Source organism: Ochotona curzoniae, unplaced genomic scaffold (assembly GCF_017591425.1).
Source record: "Ochotona curzoniae isolate NIBS_2020 unplaced genomic scaffold, NIBS_Ocur_1.0 patch49, whole genome shotgun sequence".
Classification (NCBI taxonomy): domain Eukaryota; kingdom Metazoa; phylum Chordata; class Mammalia; order Lagomorpha; family Ochotonidae; genus Ochotona; species Ochotona curzoniae.
This window is the reverse complement of record NW_024467027.1, coordinates 322,161-339,932: the sequence shown is the minus strand read 5'-3', so window position 1 is coordinate 339,932 and position 17,772 is coordinate 322,161. Positions and strand designations below refer to the sequence as shown.

Sequence of the window (17,772 nt, the reverse complement as noted above, 5' to 3'; positions counted from 1 at the left end):
ATAACCTCCCCGTTACACAGCTCCAGAAAAGAATCCTTCAGGAACTAAATCTGTCTTCAGAACTCTAAACATCCCACTTGCTTATACCAGAAATTGGTACCAACGAAGAAATACATGTGAAGCCATCTGAAGCCTTTGATTCCTAAAATAAAACAGGTATCAAGGTATCATCAATTTCTCTTTAATAATTGATCAATTAACTCTGAGTTCTTCCCCAGTGAGGTAGCAACTTAAAGCCATTAATTCACATTAAGTATACGATGCATGCCCCTCCCACACATGCAACGCATTTCAATGCTTCACGTTAGACAAAAGGCAAAGACGAGTACTTGGAGAATTCCAGAGTAAACCAGAAAGACCACCCAGAGGCTGCAGAGACGACCTCCGCATCAACGGAAGCCCCCAGCAACACAAAACCACACAAAGCCACGATCTACTGCACCTGTTCCAGCTTCTTCAAAAGTGGGTCTTTATAAGCCACTTCTTTGAATTCACTCCCAAGAGGCGGAATAAGGTCATTTTTGCTATCCTCCTGGGATCTGCAGACATCCTGACAAACCACCCTTTGCGGACCCTTCTTGATTGCGGGGAAGACGGTGCGGGCTTCGGGCGTGTCCGCCTGCGGTCTGCGAGGGCTGCTGCGATCCAGCTGCTGCTCTCCCCGAAGGGACTCTCCCTCACTGACGAAGCTGAAGCTGTCTGAAAGTCGTGTGGCTTTAACAGGAAAACTGGAGCAAACGTCTTCACTTGCTCGCTTTTCTTCATCGGCTTCCAACACAGGAAACCCACGGTTTAATATGACCCCAGCCCGGGAGGGATTGGTCATCCACTGGCTTAGGAAGTTCTGCCCACTGCTGAACTCTGAGGCTGGTGGCAGGAACATTTCAGTGCGGTGACACTATTACAATAAATAATGTAAAAGCTAGAGAAGTCGATTTCCAACACCTAGAAACACAGACAGACACAAAGAACTATTACAACTATTACATATTCTACCCAAAACTAACCCAAACTTCAATCTCGCGTGAAAATTTCGTCAGTATTTCATACAGCAAAGTCTCGAATCAGCAAAGCAATCAAGCATTAAACTACTACGTTCAAGATGTCCAAACACAGCAGATCAAAAATTTTAAATTCCTCCTATGGGCCTGGCGTGGCAGCCTAGCGGCTGAAGTCCTCACCTTGCAAGCACACTGGGATCCCCATATGGGCGCTGATTCTAATCCCAGAAGCCCCGCTTCCCATCCAGCTCCCTGCTTGTGGCCTGGGAAAGCAGTCGAGGACAGCCCAAAGCCTTGGGACCCTGCACCCACACGGGAGACCTGGAGGAAGTTTCTGGCTCCTGGCTTTAGATCGGCGCAGCACTGGCCGTTGCAGTCACTTGGGGAGTAAATCAATGGACCGAAGATCTTCCTCTCTGTCTCTCCTCCTCTCTGTATATCTGCCTTTCCAATAAAAATAAATAAATCTTTTTCAAAACTAGAATAAATCTTTACAAAAGAAAAAAATTCCTCCTTCAAAAATGTTTAATCCCTCCGTACCTAATCATTCAACTGTACAATGATATTATGCAAGTGCTAAATCAGTTGACCTAAAACACCTTCAAAGTTGCTGAATTTTCCAAAAAGCCACCACTGGGGCCATGAGACACAGCACGATGAGCCGCACACGCAAGTCCCGCTTCCCACGTGGGAGTGCCAGCTTGCGTGCTGGCTTTCTGCTTCCAACCCACCTACCTAACGATGCGCCTGACAAGTGCTCGGGGCCCTGCTATCCGAGTGGAAGAGTCAGATGGCTTCCCCTGCTTTAGCCCTGGCTGCTGCAAGGAACTGGGGCAGTAAGCCAGCGCATAGAAGATCTCTTTGTTATTGAAATAAATTTTTTTCTTTAAAAAACCACTCTCAAAAAAAAAAAAAAGCTACCAAAAGCACTCACTTTCTCCCTAATTTTTTTTTAATTAGGTTTTCTTTCTAAAGATCTTTTTTTATTGGAAAGGCAGATGTACAGAGAGAAGGACAGACAGATCTTCTGTCCTCTGGTTCACTCCCCAAGCGGCCGTAACAACTGGAACTGAGCCGATCCAAAGCCAGGAGCCAGGAGTTTCTTCTGGGTCTCTCACACAGGTGCAGGGTCCCAAGGCTTTGGGCCGTCCTCGACTGTTTTCCCAGGCCACAGGCAGGGAGCTGGATGGGAAGCGGGGCCACCGGGATATGAACCAGTGCTCATATGGGATCCTGACGTGTTCAAGACAAGGACTTTAGCCGCTAGGCTACCGCGCCAGGCCCTCTCCCCTAGCTTTCTGTAGCACTGAGCCCAGTTCCTTCATGCCCCATTTTTCTCCTAACCCCTCATCATCAGACAGACTCTCATCTGTGTTGCCAGAGGGCTTTGGCATCATTGCTATAGCCCTTCTCTCACTGACACGGGGTATCCTGCTCTCAAGCTCATATTCTACCGAACCACGGAGCTTCCTGAAGACGCCTGCATGTCCGCCACTGCCCGGCCTCACATCTGGCTGAGAGTAGGAACATCTGCCAAAATCAAATGAAAAAACAGATCACAACGAACACTGGCCTGAAAACTAAATCTAGCACTGTAAGAAGCTGTCTGTGTGTGTTCATTCATTCAACACTCAACAATAAAATTACGTCGGCTCCTGCCACAGGACAGCTACTGTGCCTGGATTCTCAGACTTCCAAACATTCCTAGGAACTCCCATCAAGATGAGAGTGCGCTCTTCAATCGGACACCGCGGGGGAGATAAGCCCTTCCCCGTAATAGGTCTGCTATTACTCAACAACCATCGGCGGAGTCCTTACTCCGAGCCGCCTTGTTACAGGTGCTAAGGAGACAATACCAGCGTGTGGGAGAAAGAGGCTGCAAGCACAGGCCAGGTGCACAGGAAGTCCTTACCTGTAACACTAAAGGCTGGCTGCAGGGCACAGCATGGGCTGTGCAGCTCCCACGGGTGGAGCAGGACCAGCTCACCTGCAGGAGAATCCCATCAGTGCCCCGTTGTCCTAGGGACCCAGCATCACCACCACTCCCTACCTAGACCTTCTGCAGAATGAATCCAGCTAAGTAAACCTATACCAGCAACCACAGAAGTCCCCCGCTCTGAATCCTTAGAGTCTAAAAATTCTAATAGCCAATTATGTCCGAGATAATGTACGATTCTGATGATCCATTCTTCCACACTAATCCCAAAATCAACTTTGGATCTCTTATGATCAGCCTGTAACACCAAATATCCCTCCTCTCTCATCTCCCACACTTCATTCCCCAACAGTCCCCTGCTGACCCACTGGGAAAACAGAGCTGTCATTTACTGACATGAGGAAGACCGAAGGGCAAACAGGTGCGGGGCAATAACACACACCAAGATGGACTCAGGAGGGCAGGCAGGTGCCTGCTGGTTAAGACACGCAGCACTCACACACAGCGTCTGGGCTGCACTTCCTGCCCCAGCTCCCCACTGCACGCTCCCAGGAGGCAGCGGGGGTGACCCCAGTAATTGGCTTCTCGCCACCCACGTGGGAAACACGAAACAAAGCCCTGGCCTGCAGGCTTGCCCAGTAGACCCTAGCCAGCAGACATGTGGAAAGAACCAGCAAATGACAGCACTCATGCTCACTCCATCTCAGCTCCACTTTCTCTTCATAGCTCTGAAATGTTTCCTTAATGTTTGAACAAGAGTTTAATTGCCGGCAATTTAAGATGGCTTATTGCACACCCAAGCAGAGGCATTTTAATGGATGCAGCAGAATAGAATGCACAGAAGACATCAAAGCTGCAAAGCATCAATCCGGGCATCCTTTCCAGCCGTGTCCCTGTGGCTGCATCCTATGACTGCTGGCTCAAGGTGATGATCCACTTCCAATCCAGCTCCCTGCTAATGCACCTGCGACAGAAACAAGGAAGACTCGAGTCCTTGGTCCCCTGCTACTCAAAGAGGAGATCCAAATGGAACTCCAGACTCCTGGCATCAGTCTGGGCCCACCCTGACTGCTACAGTCATTTGGGGAATGACTCAGCAGATGAAAAAATTCATTCATTCATTTTTTTAAAAGCCTCGCCACTGGCACCTCCCTCTCGGGTTGCCACTCTGACTGGTGAGCATGAGAACCAGGACTGGGGCAGGTATGGCTAGACAGAGTGGCACCTGCCAGCAGGTATAGTGGCTGAACAGTGGGGCTGGATATCACATATCTGAGAGCTGAATGGGATATAGCTCAGACTGGACCAGTCTGTTATACATATTGGCAAGCACGGGAACCAGGGCAAGGGTGGGCCTGGTGGGGGTTATTGCGGGTCACTCTGAGTAGGCTACAGCTCCCATCAGTTTATGTGGCCGAGTGTGTGGTGGGTAGAACTGGGCTGGGCTGGGCCGCAACACCCATTAGTTTGTGTAGAAGACAGCGATGGAGACGAACTGACTCACCTACTGCAATCACCAATGTGCATGTAAGCTGATCAAGGCGACACACTGTGCCAGTCCCTGTATTGATAAACACACACAAGAATCAGGTCTGGGATCGCCTCAGTGAGGTTTCTTTGGGGATCCCCCAACTGAACCAGTGGACTCAGAACTTCAACCATGGAGAAAATTGCAGGGTCCATGGTCTGACTGTGGAATGCTTGTGTCAGAGCTGGGTTTCTTCAGTGGCTTAAATGAAACAGTGGACAGCATGGCCAGTTGCACATGGAGGATATGATGGTACATTAGACCCTGCAGAGGACACCTGGTACCAGAACAGAGGATGGGGGACAGAACAAATGGATCAACTACCCCAGCCAAGGGTTGGCAGTGAAAATCTGGGCAAACGGAGACTCGGAGATGGACTATGTCAGCCAGGGGATTCTGGAGAGATTTCATCATGCTTAGAGTGGTGAGATGGGCAGCAATTCAGAAGTGTTCAACTATAAACCACTTGAGCAGGACCCTGGTGTGGGACCGGATGTGGCTTTTCCCCTTATCTCTCCCCTTCCCCCAGATACAAGAAGGAAAAAAAATGTGAAAACAATGGTCTTACCCACTTTCCTCTAGCCCTTGACCCTTCGTACCCTAATCAACTATGCAAAGATTATCAACAACAACAATAACAACAACAAAGCCTTGCCGCTGGACATCACCAGCAAGGCACTGAGCATAGGCCATGGCAGCCCCCACGGGAACAGCTCCCGGCAGCTGGGGTAGGGATGGGGCGGGGGGTGGAAATGAGAGGATGCCCAGAAAGAACTAGAAATTGGAGGAAGGAAAGAAATTGGAGGAAAGGGAAAGGGGAAGGGAAGGGAATAAAATGAACAGGAACTGTACTGTCGGTAGACTGGTGAGGATACACGGAGGGCAGAACAATTCTAGATTTTAACCATATTAAGGTGACAACATAAAAATGCACATACAACCAAAAGGAATAGAAAAACAGTGATTTAGAGGAAAACAAACACGCATGTCACTTAACTAGACCTAACACACACATGCCAAAGATTTTAAAAAGATGCACAAATATTAAAAATATGCTCACTCTCCTTGCACTGAACAGAAATTTCAACAGTAAAGACATATCCCTTTTCACATACAGGGTCGTCAGAGACCAACATCAACACCAAGGGAAGGTGTTTGCAGAGTGTTCATTCGGGTCACCCCTCTGGATGCCCACCCCAGCTCCTCCACTTCCAGGCCAGACTGCTGCTGCTGCTGTGTGCCCTGCAAGGGGCCCATCGGTGGCTCAAGCCCCTGCCACTCCCATGGCAGACAGGAAACAGACCTCCTGGCCAGCCCAGCCAGCTGCTGCAGGCATCAGAGAATAAATCAGCAGGTGTCGGATTTCTCTCTCTCCTCTCTCTCTGCCTTTCATACAAAAAAAAAAAAGTGAGAAATGAATAATAAACACATAACATAAACACTGATAACACCAAGCATAACAAACAGGAATTCTTTCACCTTCAGAGGACAGTATCTGTGGGCATGTCAGTGCACAGAAGCTTAGGCCAAGCCATTTTACTTCCAGATGGTTCTGTCACAAGCAAAACATAAAATAAACCTAAATGGCTTCCATGTCCATTAACAGAGGAACTGCCGGGCCCAGCGCAGTGGCCTAGTGGCTAAAGTCCTCGCCTTGAACGTGCTAGGATCCCATATGGACGCTGGTTCTAATCCCGGCAGCCCCACTTCCCATCCAGCTCCCTGCTTGTGGCCTGGGAAAGCAGTCGAGGACGGCCCAAAGCCTTGGGACCCTGCACCCATGTGGGAGACCTGGAGGAAGTTTCTGGCTCCTGGCTTTAGATCAGTACAGCACCGGCCGTTGCACTCACTTGGGGATTAAGATTTTCCTCTCTGTCTCTTCTCTCTCTATATATATATATCTGACTTTGCAATAAAAATAAATCTTAAAAAAAAGTAACTTCCAACGATGATATTCATTTTATGCAACTGTTCAGAAGAACCACTGAGCTCTTTCATTGCTAAGACAAAAGTATCAAGACACCCATTTAGCTGCGAAGGAAACTACAGCATTACATGCAACTATAATAGAGAAGGATGGGAAAAAGTGGGTTGTGGGCCTGTGCTGTGCTGTCCAATAATCATATAGCCAGCAAGTACTTGAAAAGCACCTGAGGTGAGGAACTGAATTTAATTAAAAAGCTGAAGAAATATGAAATATTTTTCCCATTAGAGCAATTATCCTTTTGATGAGATTAGCTGTCGCTGTCAGCGTTGTATGGTAAGAGGTGTCACATAACAGGGCAGGCACCTGGCACAGCGGTTAAGGCTCCACCTGGATGCCAGGCACGACAGCCTAGAGGCTAAAGTCCTCACCTTGCAAGCACACTGGGATCCCCTACGGACGCCGGTTCTAATCCTGGTGGCCCCACTTCCCATCCAGCTCGCTGCTTGTGACCTGGGAAAGCAGTTGAGGATGGCCCAAAGCCTTGGGCCCCTGTACCCATTTGGGAGACCTGGAAGAGGATCCTGGTTCCTGGCTTCAGATCGGCGCAGCACCAGCCACTGCAGTCACTTGGGGAGTGAATCATCAGATGAAAGACCTTCCTCTCTGTCTCTCCTCCTCTCTGTATATCTGACTTTGCAATAAAAAAATAAAATACATCTTTAAAAAAAAATAATAAGTATAACCCTCTCACTTTATACAAAAATCAATTCAAAATAAATATCTAAACCTAAGACCTGAAACTATGAAACTACTACAGCAAAACACAGGACATCAGCATCAGCAAAACCGCTCTGGCTAACCCCCCAAAGCACAGCAACAAAGCAAAAACAAAACAAAACTTAGACAAATGGGTAGTGTCACAGAGAGCTGCAAAACAAAAGAATCAACAGAGTAAAGAGACAATTGACAGATACAGACAAAACATGCAGGAAACCACCTCTGACAAAGGATTAATATCCCCTACGTAAAACAAATTCAAAACCTCCTGTAGGATTCCACCTGGGAGTCGTCACCCACGGCAGAGGTCCTGGGTCCGAGTGTGCAGGCGCTACTCCCGCTTCCAGCGCCCTGCCACTGTGCACACTGCAAGGGCATGCAGCACAAGCCGTGACCAGCTGACCCCCGGCCATCCAGGGCCAGGAGACCACAGCTGACCCCCGGCCACCCAGGGCCAGGAGATCACAGCTGACTCCCAGCCACCGGGGCCAGGAGACCACAGCTGACCCCCGGCCACCCAGGGCCAGGAGACCACAGCTGATCCCCGGCCACTCAGGGCCAGGAGACCACAGCTGACCCCCGGCCACCCAGGGCCAGGAGATCACAGCTGACTCCCAGCCACCGGGGCCAGGAGACCACAGCTGACCCCCGGCCATCCAGGGCCAGGAGACCACAGCTGACCCCCGGCCACCCAGGGCCAGGAGATCACAGCTGACTCCCAGCCACCGGGGCCAGGAGACCACAGCTGATCCCCGGCCACCCAGGGCCAGGAGACCACAGCTGACCCCCGGCCACCCAGGGCCAGAAGACCACAGCTGATCCCCGGCCACCCAGGGCCAGGAGACCACAGCTGACCCCCGGCCACCCAGGGCCGGGAGATCACAACTGACCCCCGGCCACCCAGGGCTGGGAGACCACAGCTGACCCCCGGCCACCCGGGGCCAGGAGACCACAGCTGACCCCCCGCCATCCAGGGCCAGGAGACCACAGCTGACCCCCGGCCACCCAGGGCCAGGAGACCACAGCTGACCCCCGGCCACCCAGGGCCAGGAGACCACAGCTGACTCCCAGCCACCCAGGGCCGGGAGACCACAGCTGATCCCCGGCCACCCAGGGCCAGGAGACCACAGCTGACCCCCGGCCACCCAGGGCCAGGAGACCACAGCTGACTCCCAGCCACCGGGGCCAGGAGACCACAGCTGATCCCCGGCCACCCAGGGCCAGGAGACCACAGCTGACTCCCAGCCACCGGGGCCAGGAGACCACAGCTGACTCCCGGGACTCCAGGCCTCCGCCTGGCCCAGCCCCACCTGCTGTGGGCATCAGGGGAGAGAAGAAGATGGAAGATCTCTCTGCCTTTCCAAAAGGTGAAAATATAGAAAAATGTGAAAGAAATGAAAGAAAGAGAAAGACAAAGAAAGAAAAAAGAAAAGCAAGAAGGAAGGAAGGAAATGAGAGAAAGAAAGAAAAGAAAGACAAGGCAGTTATAAAAGGGGCAAAGAATCTAAACAGATGTTCAAAGAACCCTAATTGCAGGCACTTAGTCCAGTGCCTAGGGCTGCAAGGGTTCAGGGCTCTGTCTGGCTCCATTCTTAACTCCAGCTGTCCACAATGAGGGAACCAGGAGGCAGCAATGACCCTCAATTCACTCGGTTCCCACCACCCACACAGGAGACTGGGGCTGAGTTCTAAACTTGAGTCAAGGTCTAACCACTGCAGGCGTGTGGGGAACAAAGCAGCAGATGGTAACCCTCACCCAGCCTCTCTCTGAATTCTGCCTCTCAAATTAAGAACAGGAATCGGTATTGTCACTTGTAAAGCTGGTGTCACAGTTCCAGGCGTGGCTACTCTGCTTCCCTGGGGAGGACACGGAAGATGATGGCCCACGCAGCTGGGGTCTTGCCACCCACACAGGAGACCAGCACAGAGTTCCTGGCTCCCAGCTGCAGCCGTGTGGGAAGCACACTAGTGAACCGGATCTCTCTCTCTCTCTCTCTCTCTCTCTCTCTCTCCATCACTCTGGCTTTGAAATAAACACGCTCTTAAAAGGAAAAATACTTAATATCACTAGGCACCAGGGAAGCCTAAATTAAAACCAACTATCATCACACTTCCGTAACAAAAGGCTACTATTACAGATGGATGTCCAGGCTAGTCCAGCTCCTGCGAGCGCGTAACTGTAACCCAGGAGGGAGCAGGTGACCGTCAAGATTTTGAGACCTGCACTGGGTTCCCAGCTCCTCGCCTTGATGGGCCGAGCACCAACTATCAGACATTTAGGGAATAAACGAGAAGATGGGAGCTCTCTCGTCTCTATGTAGAGCCACATAAGATACATGGAGAGACGGAAACACAAAGGCGGATGCCTCTCAAAGAAACAACACCGGAACGGTTATTACGAACAGGATGAAGTGTTGCGGCGTGGCAGGTCACACGGCCACTCGGGACACATTTCCCAAGGATCACTCAGAGGATCCAGACACCAAAACCTGACCGATCAAGAATGTACGTACCTGTCCAACTCAGCAACCCACATGAACTAAACAGTGCCCATGTTTACAGTTTATCAATAAAGCTGCCTCTAAAACCCCGACAACAAAAAAATTTTGAGTTAAAAAATAAAAAGAGGGAAAAAAACCTGCAGACAGCCTTTCAACAGTGCTACGTAAACATTTTTTCAAGCGATGGGGGCGAGGGATCCCTTGCAGTGCCGTGCAAAGTGGACACAAACAGCACGTTCAAAGCCACCCTGGAACAGGAGCAGCACCCACTACAACGTCAGGAAAACACGCTGAGCTTCCGACTGGAAACTCCTGTCGCAGCCCAAAGACCCCACGGCAAGCAGCGCTCCCCGGAGCTCTGCGGACCCCGGGCCGACCGGCCGCCGCGGAGCCCACCGACCGCCGCGGAGCCCCCAGCGCCGCCCCAGCCCGCCCGGCCCGGGAAGCCCTGCTCTGCCGCCCCCTTCGCCCACCACATTACCGCTTCGCCAAGCCGCGGCCTCGAATCCCCTCCGAGCCAGCACTGCAGTCGCCGGCACTTACGAATGAGCCGCCACAATCGCCGCGGCAGTCTGAGTCCCGCCCCCGGGCAGGCGCCGCCCTCGTCCCGAGGGCTCTTGGGAATTGTAGTTCATACTGCCTCCCCCTTGCGCTTTCGTCAAGGTTACGCCGAGTCCACGCAAACTACAACTCCCAGTGACGCCACAAGAACAGGCGTTGCCTAGGGGATGGACTGCGCTCCGCCTTTCGCCCTAACGCGGGCGGGCGACTGTGGTAGGCGGGCAATGGGCGGGCAGCGCGGCGGGAGCGAAAACCGTCAGAAAGTCAACTTTCCCGGTGGATGGAGAACCTGGATGCCGACGGGCTGAAAACTGAGCGGCGCCTACGACTCCATCGATCCCGGAAAGCATGGAGCGCCGAATCAAAGCCAGCTCAACGACCGACGCTTAGAGAGGATTTTGATGTGGTTTGCAATTTTGATTTTTTTATTATTATTATTATCATTTTATGATACAGTTAGGCCCTGGGATTTCCCTTACCCCCTCCCCAAGTTCCCTCCCACACCGAGTTCCCCTATATTATCACTATAGTATAGTTCTTGATAAAGAGTCATATCTATCACTGCGGGCATGGACATTGGCAGAGTCCAGCATCCTGCTGTCATGTGGGAAACACTCTGACTGGGAGTCCATCTTTGTCTGGAAGTAGAGATACATACTTCATTGTATCCTCACGTCTGGATGTGATAGTCTCCATTGCACAGTTACAGTACATCCCCTTAAATGAAAAGCCACAATACAAAGTCAACAACAGGAAGAAAATGGAAATTTACAATGCCATGAAGTTCAATAACATGCTACTGAATGACTAATGTGTCACTGAAACTGAAAAATGCTTTATTTTTTTCTTTGCTTACCACCCTGGCTGGAGAAGGACGGCTTACGATACAGTTTCATAAGGTGAAACAGAGAAAGTAGAATACTTCACTCAGAATATAATTTATCTGTACTATCTTTAATCTGGAAAATACACATATATTTTATCTGCTTGCTTTTTGAGAGAAGCTACAGGCATCAACAGACACAGGCGGCCTATGAACATCTGTCCTTAGGGAAAGAAATGTGCATTTATCTATATTAATAAACAATAGCCACAGGGGCCCAGAATGCCCACTGCCAGAGGCTGTAGGTGGATACCAGGGGATGGGTGGAGCGCGCAGTTTGAACCTGAAGCTTGCTACTCTAAGGCAAGTGGGGCAAGCCTAGTGTGGGTTATTGGGAGTCACTCTGACTGGGCCGTGGTTCTCACTAGCGTGGGTTAGGGCTGCGTGTATGGTGGGCAGGGTTGGCCTGGGCAGGAGCATCCATTGGTTTGCCTATGAGATAGGCCTGGGGGCAGGACTGACCATGTCAGCAACTACAAACACCAGTGTATGTGTGGGTTGATGCAGCTGACAGGCTGAGCCAGACTCCACACTGGCTGGCACACACAGGAGGTCAGGGCTGGGATCACCTCTGGTGAGGTTGCTTTGGATACCTCCACAACTGGACCACTGGACTCAGAACTCCAACCACGGGATCTGTGCTCTGATCACGGAGTGCAGGTGTCATAACTGGGGCTGCTTGCTTGTTGAAGGCTGTGCACTGGATGGCGTGCCCAGATGCACAGGAGGGTACGTGACAGATCACTGAGGCTTGCAGAGCACAGCCAGTGCCATGGCAGGGGATAGAGGGCAGGACAAATGGGACAACTCTGCTGGCCAAGCTTGGATAGCAAGCATCTGGGTGAACTGAGACTCTGAGGTGGACTATGTCAGCCAGTGGACCTTGGAAGGATTTCCTCAACCTTGGAGCAATGAAATCAGCAACACCTCAGAACTACTGGAACCACTTGCTCAGACCCCTCGGAACACGCTCCACATCGGTGACCCTGGGTTGAACATCAAGTGGCTGTCCCACATCTCTGAGTACCAAAGCAGTTAGGCTGCTGGGAGCAGCCCTGACCCCTCCTCTCCTCCCATCCTCCAGACACAGGAAGAAGAAAAAAAGAAAATGGAAACAATTGTCTCACCCACTTTTCCCTATTCTGCCCATCTTTCCTGCCCTAATCAGTATTCCACATGGGCATACATCCTCCACTATGTAAATATAATCAAAAAGAAAAGAGAAAAAAAGCATCAGCTTCTCCTATCCTTGCTGCATCTTCACAACTTGCTATAGTGGAAAATTAGACTGACAGCTTGCACACAAGAGGGTGTGAACACAAGACTAGCCATTCTTACACAGTCTTCTATGCCATCATAAGAAGCAGGGGACAATCCCAGGACCTGGAGTTTGGAAAGCCAGGATCCAATCCTAACTCCACAAAAAGGTTTGTAATCTTTAGTACTCTACCTTTCTGAATCTAATTTTATCTGCAAAATATGGTTGTAATGACGCCTACTAAATAGAATGATAAAGATTACGTTAAAGTTGGAGTGTAAGCCAGTGCAGCAACTATGGATGTCAGTCTGAAAAGTATGCAGATAATTGGCCTTGCGCTGTGGCCTAGTGGCTCGCTGGGATCCCATACGGGTGCCGGTTCTAATCCCAGCAGCCCCGCTTCCCATCCAGCTCCCTGCCTGCGGCCTGGGAAAGCAGTCAAGGACAGCCCAGGCCTTAGGACCCTGCACCCGCGTGGGAGATCCGGAAGAGCTCCTGGCTCCAGGCTTCAGATTGGCTCAGCACCTGCCGTTGCAGTCACTTGGGCAGTGAACCAGTGGAAGATATTTCTCTGCGTCTCTCCCCCTCTCTATATATATCTAACTTTGCAATAAAAATAAATCTGGAAGAAGAAAAATATACAGACAACTGAAAATGGATGTCTATGACCCAGCTACTCCTAGGAATATACCCAAAGGAAGTGAAATCTGCATATGAGAATATGAGAAAGTGACGTGAAACCCTATATTTATAACAGTGCAATCCACAATAGTGAAGACATGGAACTAACCCAGATGTCCAACTACACAGGAATGGGCAAAGAAACTGTGGTACAACTTCTACACCATGGTATGCCACTCAGCCATCAGAAAGAATTAAATCCTAGGGCCCTGCGTATAACCAGGTGGCTAAACCCTTCCTTGTGCCAGGATCCCATATGTGCCCAAATGCTTTACTTCCCCTCAAGCTCCCTGCTTGTGGCCTGGGAAAATAGTAAAGGATGGCCCAGAGCCTTGGGATCCTGCACCTGCGTGGGAGACCAAGAAAAGGTTCCAGGCTCCCGGCTTTGGATTGGCTCAGCTTCAGCCATTGTGGCTACTTGGGGAGTGAACCAGCAGATGGGAGATCTTTCTGTCTCTCCTTCTCTCTGTAAACATGACTTTCAAATAAAAAATAAGTAAATCTTTTTAAAAAAAATAATGAAATTCTATTATTTGCAGTAAAACCATCCCAAGTGGAGACTGTTACACTCAGTGCAATAGGCCAATCTCAAAAGGGACAAAGGTCTATGATATAAGGCACATTCCTGAAGATGGTCCTCGTGTTTGGACCCCTACCATCCATGCAGAAGACCTGGGTGGACTTCCTGACGTGGCTCGGCCAGCCTTGGCCATCAGAGCCATTCCAGGAATGAACCAGTCAAAAGAAGAGCTTTCTCCTCTCCTTCTTTCTCTCTCTCTCCCTGTCTCTCTCTCTCCTTTTTTTTTCTCTCCCTATTAAATAAATATTTAAGGTTTCTTTTTCTCAAAAGCAAATAAAATTCTTGTAATAGGAGATAAAGCTCCAATCACTGGTTTACTTCGCAAATGCCTACAATGGTTGTAGCAGAGGCCAGAGCTGAGACTCAGGAATGCGACACAGGTCTCCACATGGGAGGTTGGAGTCCAGTAACTCCAGCTGTCACTGGACTGATCAGAAGCTGTAGTTAGGGGCTCAGTGCAGTGGCTCAACTGGCTAATCCTCCACCTCCAAGCATTGGGATCCCATATGGCACCAGTTTGTGTCCTGGCTGTTTCACCTCCCATCTAGCTCCCTGCTTGTGGCCTGGAAAAGCAGCAGAGGACAGCCCAAAGCCTTGAGACCCTACACCCATGTGGGAGAGCCAGCAAAAGATCCTGGCTTTGGATCAGTTCAAGTTCAGCCACTACAGCCATTTAGAGAATGAACCAGCAGATGGAAGATTTTTAGCGTCTCTCTTTCTGTAAATCTGACTATCCAATAAAAATAAATAGATCTGGGCCTGGCAGCATGGCCTAGCGGCTGAAGTCCTTGCTTTGAACGCCCGGGATCCCATATGGGCGCCGGTTCTAATCCCGGCAGCTCCACTTCCCATCCAGCTTCCTGCTTGTGGCCTGGGAAAGCAGTCGAGGACGGCCCAAAGCCCTAGGACCCTGCACCCGTGTGGGATACCCAGAAGAAGTTCCTGGCTCCTGGCTTCGGATCGGCGCAGCACTGGCCGTTGCGCTCACTTGGGGAGTAAATCATCGGACGGAAGATCTTCCTCTCTGTCTCTCCTCCTCTCTGTATATCTGACTTTGTAATAAATAAATAAATCTTTAATAAATAAAGAAATAGATCTTAGATAGGAGAAGCAGAGCAGTAGATGGAGTAGGACTACACACTTGGAAACCAACCCCAGGCACTCTGGTGTGAGACAGGCAGCTGAGTTGTTAGAAGTGGCTATGGCAGCCACCTGGGAAACGAACCAGCGAGTGGGAGACTAACCTCATTCTACATCTGTGTGTGCATTGTTCTGCCTCTCAAATCTCAACACACACATGGATGCCAGTACTGTGGCCTATGGGGCTAAGCCTGTTCCCGCGACACCAGCATCCCGTATGGGTGCCAAGCTCTCACACCATCACTCGCTGCCTCTGAGGTTGCACATCAACACATCAATTGGAAGATGAGCGGGAAGTTGAGCGGTTGGGATTTGAACCAGGCACTCTGCTATGGGGGTATGGGCATTCCCAATAGGTTAATCACCTGTCCCTAAACTTATATTTCAATTCCATTTTCCATGAACTTAAAACTTTTGTTGATCTTTATGGGAAAGGCAGATTTACAGGTAAAAGGAGAGATAGAGAGATCTTCTATCAGCTGATTCACTTCCCAAGTGACCACAATGGCCAGAGCTGAGCTGATCCGAAGCCTGGAGCCAGGAGCTTCTTCTGGGTCTCCCACATGGGTGCAGGGTCCCAAGGTTTTGGGCTGCCCTGTACTGCTTTCCCAGGCCATAAGCAGGGAACTGGATGGAAAGTGGAGCTGCCAGGATACGAACCAGCGCCCATATGGGATCCTGGTATGTGCAAGTTGAGTATTCAGCCACTGAGTCATTGCTCCAAGCCCTTTCCATGAATTTTTCTTTCTTTTTTTTAAGATTTATTTATTTTTATTGGAAAGACAGATATACAGAGAGGAGGAAAGACAGAGAGGAAGATCTTCCGTCCGATGATTTACTCCCCAAGTGACCACAATGGCTGGAGCTGAGCTGATCCAAAGCCAGGAGCCAGGAGCTTTTCCCAGGTCTCCCACACGGGTGTAGGTCCCAAGGCCTTGGGCAGTCCTCAACTGCCTTCCCAGGCCACAGCAGGGAGCTGGATTGGAAAGTGGAGCAGCCAGGACATGAACCGGCACCCATATGGGATCTTGGCATGTGCGAGGCAAGCACTCCAGCTGCTCGCTAGGCCACCGCACAGGGCCCCCACGAACTTTTCAAAACACCTTTGTACAACTGGTGCTTTGGCTCTCACTTCCTGCTTGCTCTGAGCATTAAACCAGACACAGGTAAAATCAATGTTTCCATCAATGAGCCTTTTGCCCTTAGCGTTGCATGTAGCTTTCTATATCCCTCATTTATTTTTTTTTTAAGATTTTAAAATTTTTATTGGAAAGGCAGATTTACAAGAAGGAGAGACAGAGAAAGCTTTTCCATTGTCTGGTTCACTCACTAGATGGGTGCAATGGCTAGAGCTGAGTTGAGCTGAAGGCAGGAGTTTAGAGCCTCTTCTGGATCTCCCACGCAGCTGGCAAGGTCAGGCTTTGGGCTGTCCTCTCCTGCTTGTCCAGGCTACAAGCAAGGGGTTGGATGGAAAGTGGAGCAGCTGTTACAGGAACCATCACCCATTTGAGATCTCCACGCTTGCATGGGGAGGATTAGCCAATTGAGCCAGGCCCCCTAGATGCCTCAGTTTAAAGGGAACATTAAAAAAAAAATTTTTTTACGTGTACCTAAAAGGCAAAAAGAGAAAGACAAGCAAGGATCTGCCATGCATTGATTCACTGCACAAGTGTCTGAAATAGCCAGGACTGTGTCAGACTTAAGTCCAAGGTTGGTAACTTGCTCCGGGTCTCCTGTATGCGTAACAGAATACCAAGTAGTCAGGGACCTAGGCGGGACTTGAACCCAGCCACACTGGTAAAAATGAGCATTTCAAAACTCCTCCAAAAACATCTCCAAAAACCTCTCCCCTGGATTTTCTCCCAAGATGTTGGCAGGTCTGGGCTTTGCTCCTGGTAGCAGATGCACTTGTTTCCCTTTTAGTGTTTTAAAGGAACTCTCCCTTTTAGGTGCTTTCCTGAAAGTTCTGAAGTAGCAAACCCCTGTGCCAGCTCCCCCGGGAACCCTCAGAGAGAGAACTGGAACAAGCACCTTTGGGCAAAGTCTACTGCCTCTGGAGTGAGGCGTGCACGCCAGGAATGATGACTGACTGGGCGAACGGAGCTAGGGTAAGTTAAAACTCCATAAAAGATCTACCTTTCTCCTAGTTAAGCACTTCCTTGTTCGCTGTATTTTTTTTTTTAAACCTCTGGGTTGTCATAAAATTGTGCCAGGTGTTTCTTGTTTCCAGAGAAGAATAGATCCCAAATCCCCCACTGTTATCACTAATAGCACCTAAAGGGTTCTCATGTAACGTCATAAAGTAGGTCGTAAAGGTGGAACCCCCAGGTAAGGTCCCCGTAAAACAGGACCGAGGCAGTATTCAAAGCCACGCCCTCCCCGCCGTATTCTCTGTTCTATCTGTTCACTCCCTGCGGTTGAATCCACACATTTACAGGAATACCTACAAGTACTGTCACAAACTTCAACTCAGAAAGTCTCTGATCCCAAACCCTCACAAATTTTGCTGCTTTTCTGCCTCTGGAAATTCTCCCTGACTTCTCAGTTAAATGGCGCTCTCCGTCTCAGCTAAATGAAAAGAAGTCGTTGGACAGCCCGGCTGATGGTGAAGTCCTGGACCGGGTCCCGAGTTCTTCCGGGAACTGACCAGCGGCAGTTCCCGCTAGGAGCGCCGGGGCAGCGCGCAGCCAGGCGGGGTGCAGGGGCGCACGCTTCGCCCCGCCCGCCGGCCGCGCCCCAGGACGGCGTCTGCAGCCCCGACAGCCCAGAATCCGGAAACGTCGGCTCCAGCAGCCAGCGCCTGACTTGGGGGACGCCGGGAGCGAATCTGGCAGGTGCGTGGGAGCCGCCGGGTGTCCCGGGCCTGGATTCCCTGTAGCTTTGACCGACACTGGGCCGATGTGGTGGCGCACCAGTTGCTTTGGGCTGCTAGCTACGCCAGGCCCGGACTCAGCAGGGTGGCAGCTGCCGGATGCAGGGCGGATCGAGGGTCCCCATCG

At 50.5% G+C, this 17,772-nt stretch overlaps 2 protein-coding genes across 3 annotated transcripts in view; one reads left to right on the top strand and one right to left on the bottom strand.

The window, feature by feature from the left end:
- LOC121168058 (centromere protein J-like) overlaps window positions 1-883 on the bottom strand; it is a 34,200-nt gene extending 33,317 nt beyond the window's left edge. For both annotated transcript variants that reach the window (XM_040997826.1, XM_040997827.1), the window contains exon 1: window positions 443-883. In XM_040997826.1, the coding sequence (XP_040853760.1) occupies window positions 443-883 (441 nt within the window). The remainder of the gene's footprint in view (window positions 1-442) is intronic.
- A 16,667-nt stretch (window positions 884-17,550) lies between these two features.
- Window positions 17,551-17,772, top strand: part of LOC121168081 (protein mono-ADP-ribosyltransferase PARP4-like) — a 74,940-nt gene continuing 74,718 nt past the window's right edge. The window contains exon 1 of the mRNA XM_040997849.1: window positions 17,551-17,607. The gene's annotated coding sequence lies outside the window, so the exon portion shown is untranslated. The remainder of the gene's footprint in view (window positions 17,608-17,772) is intronic.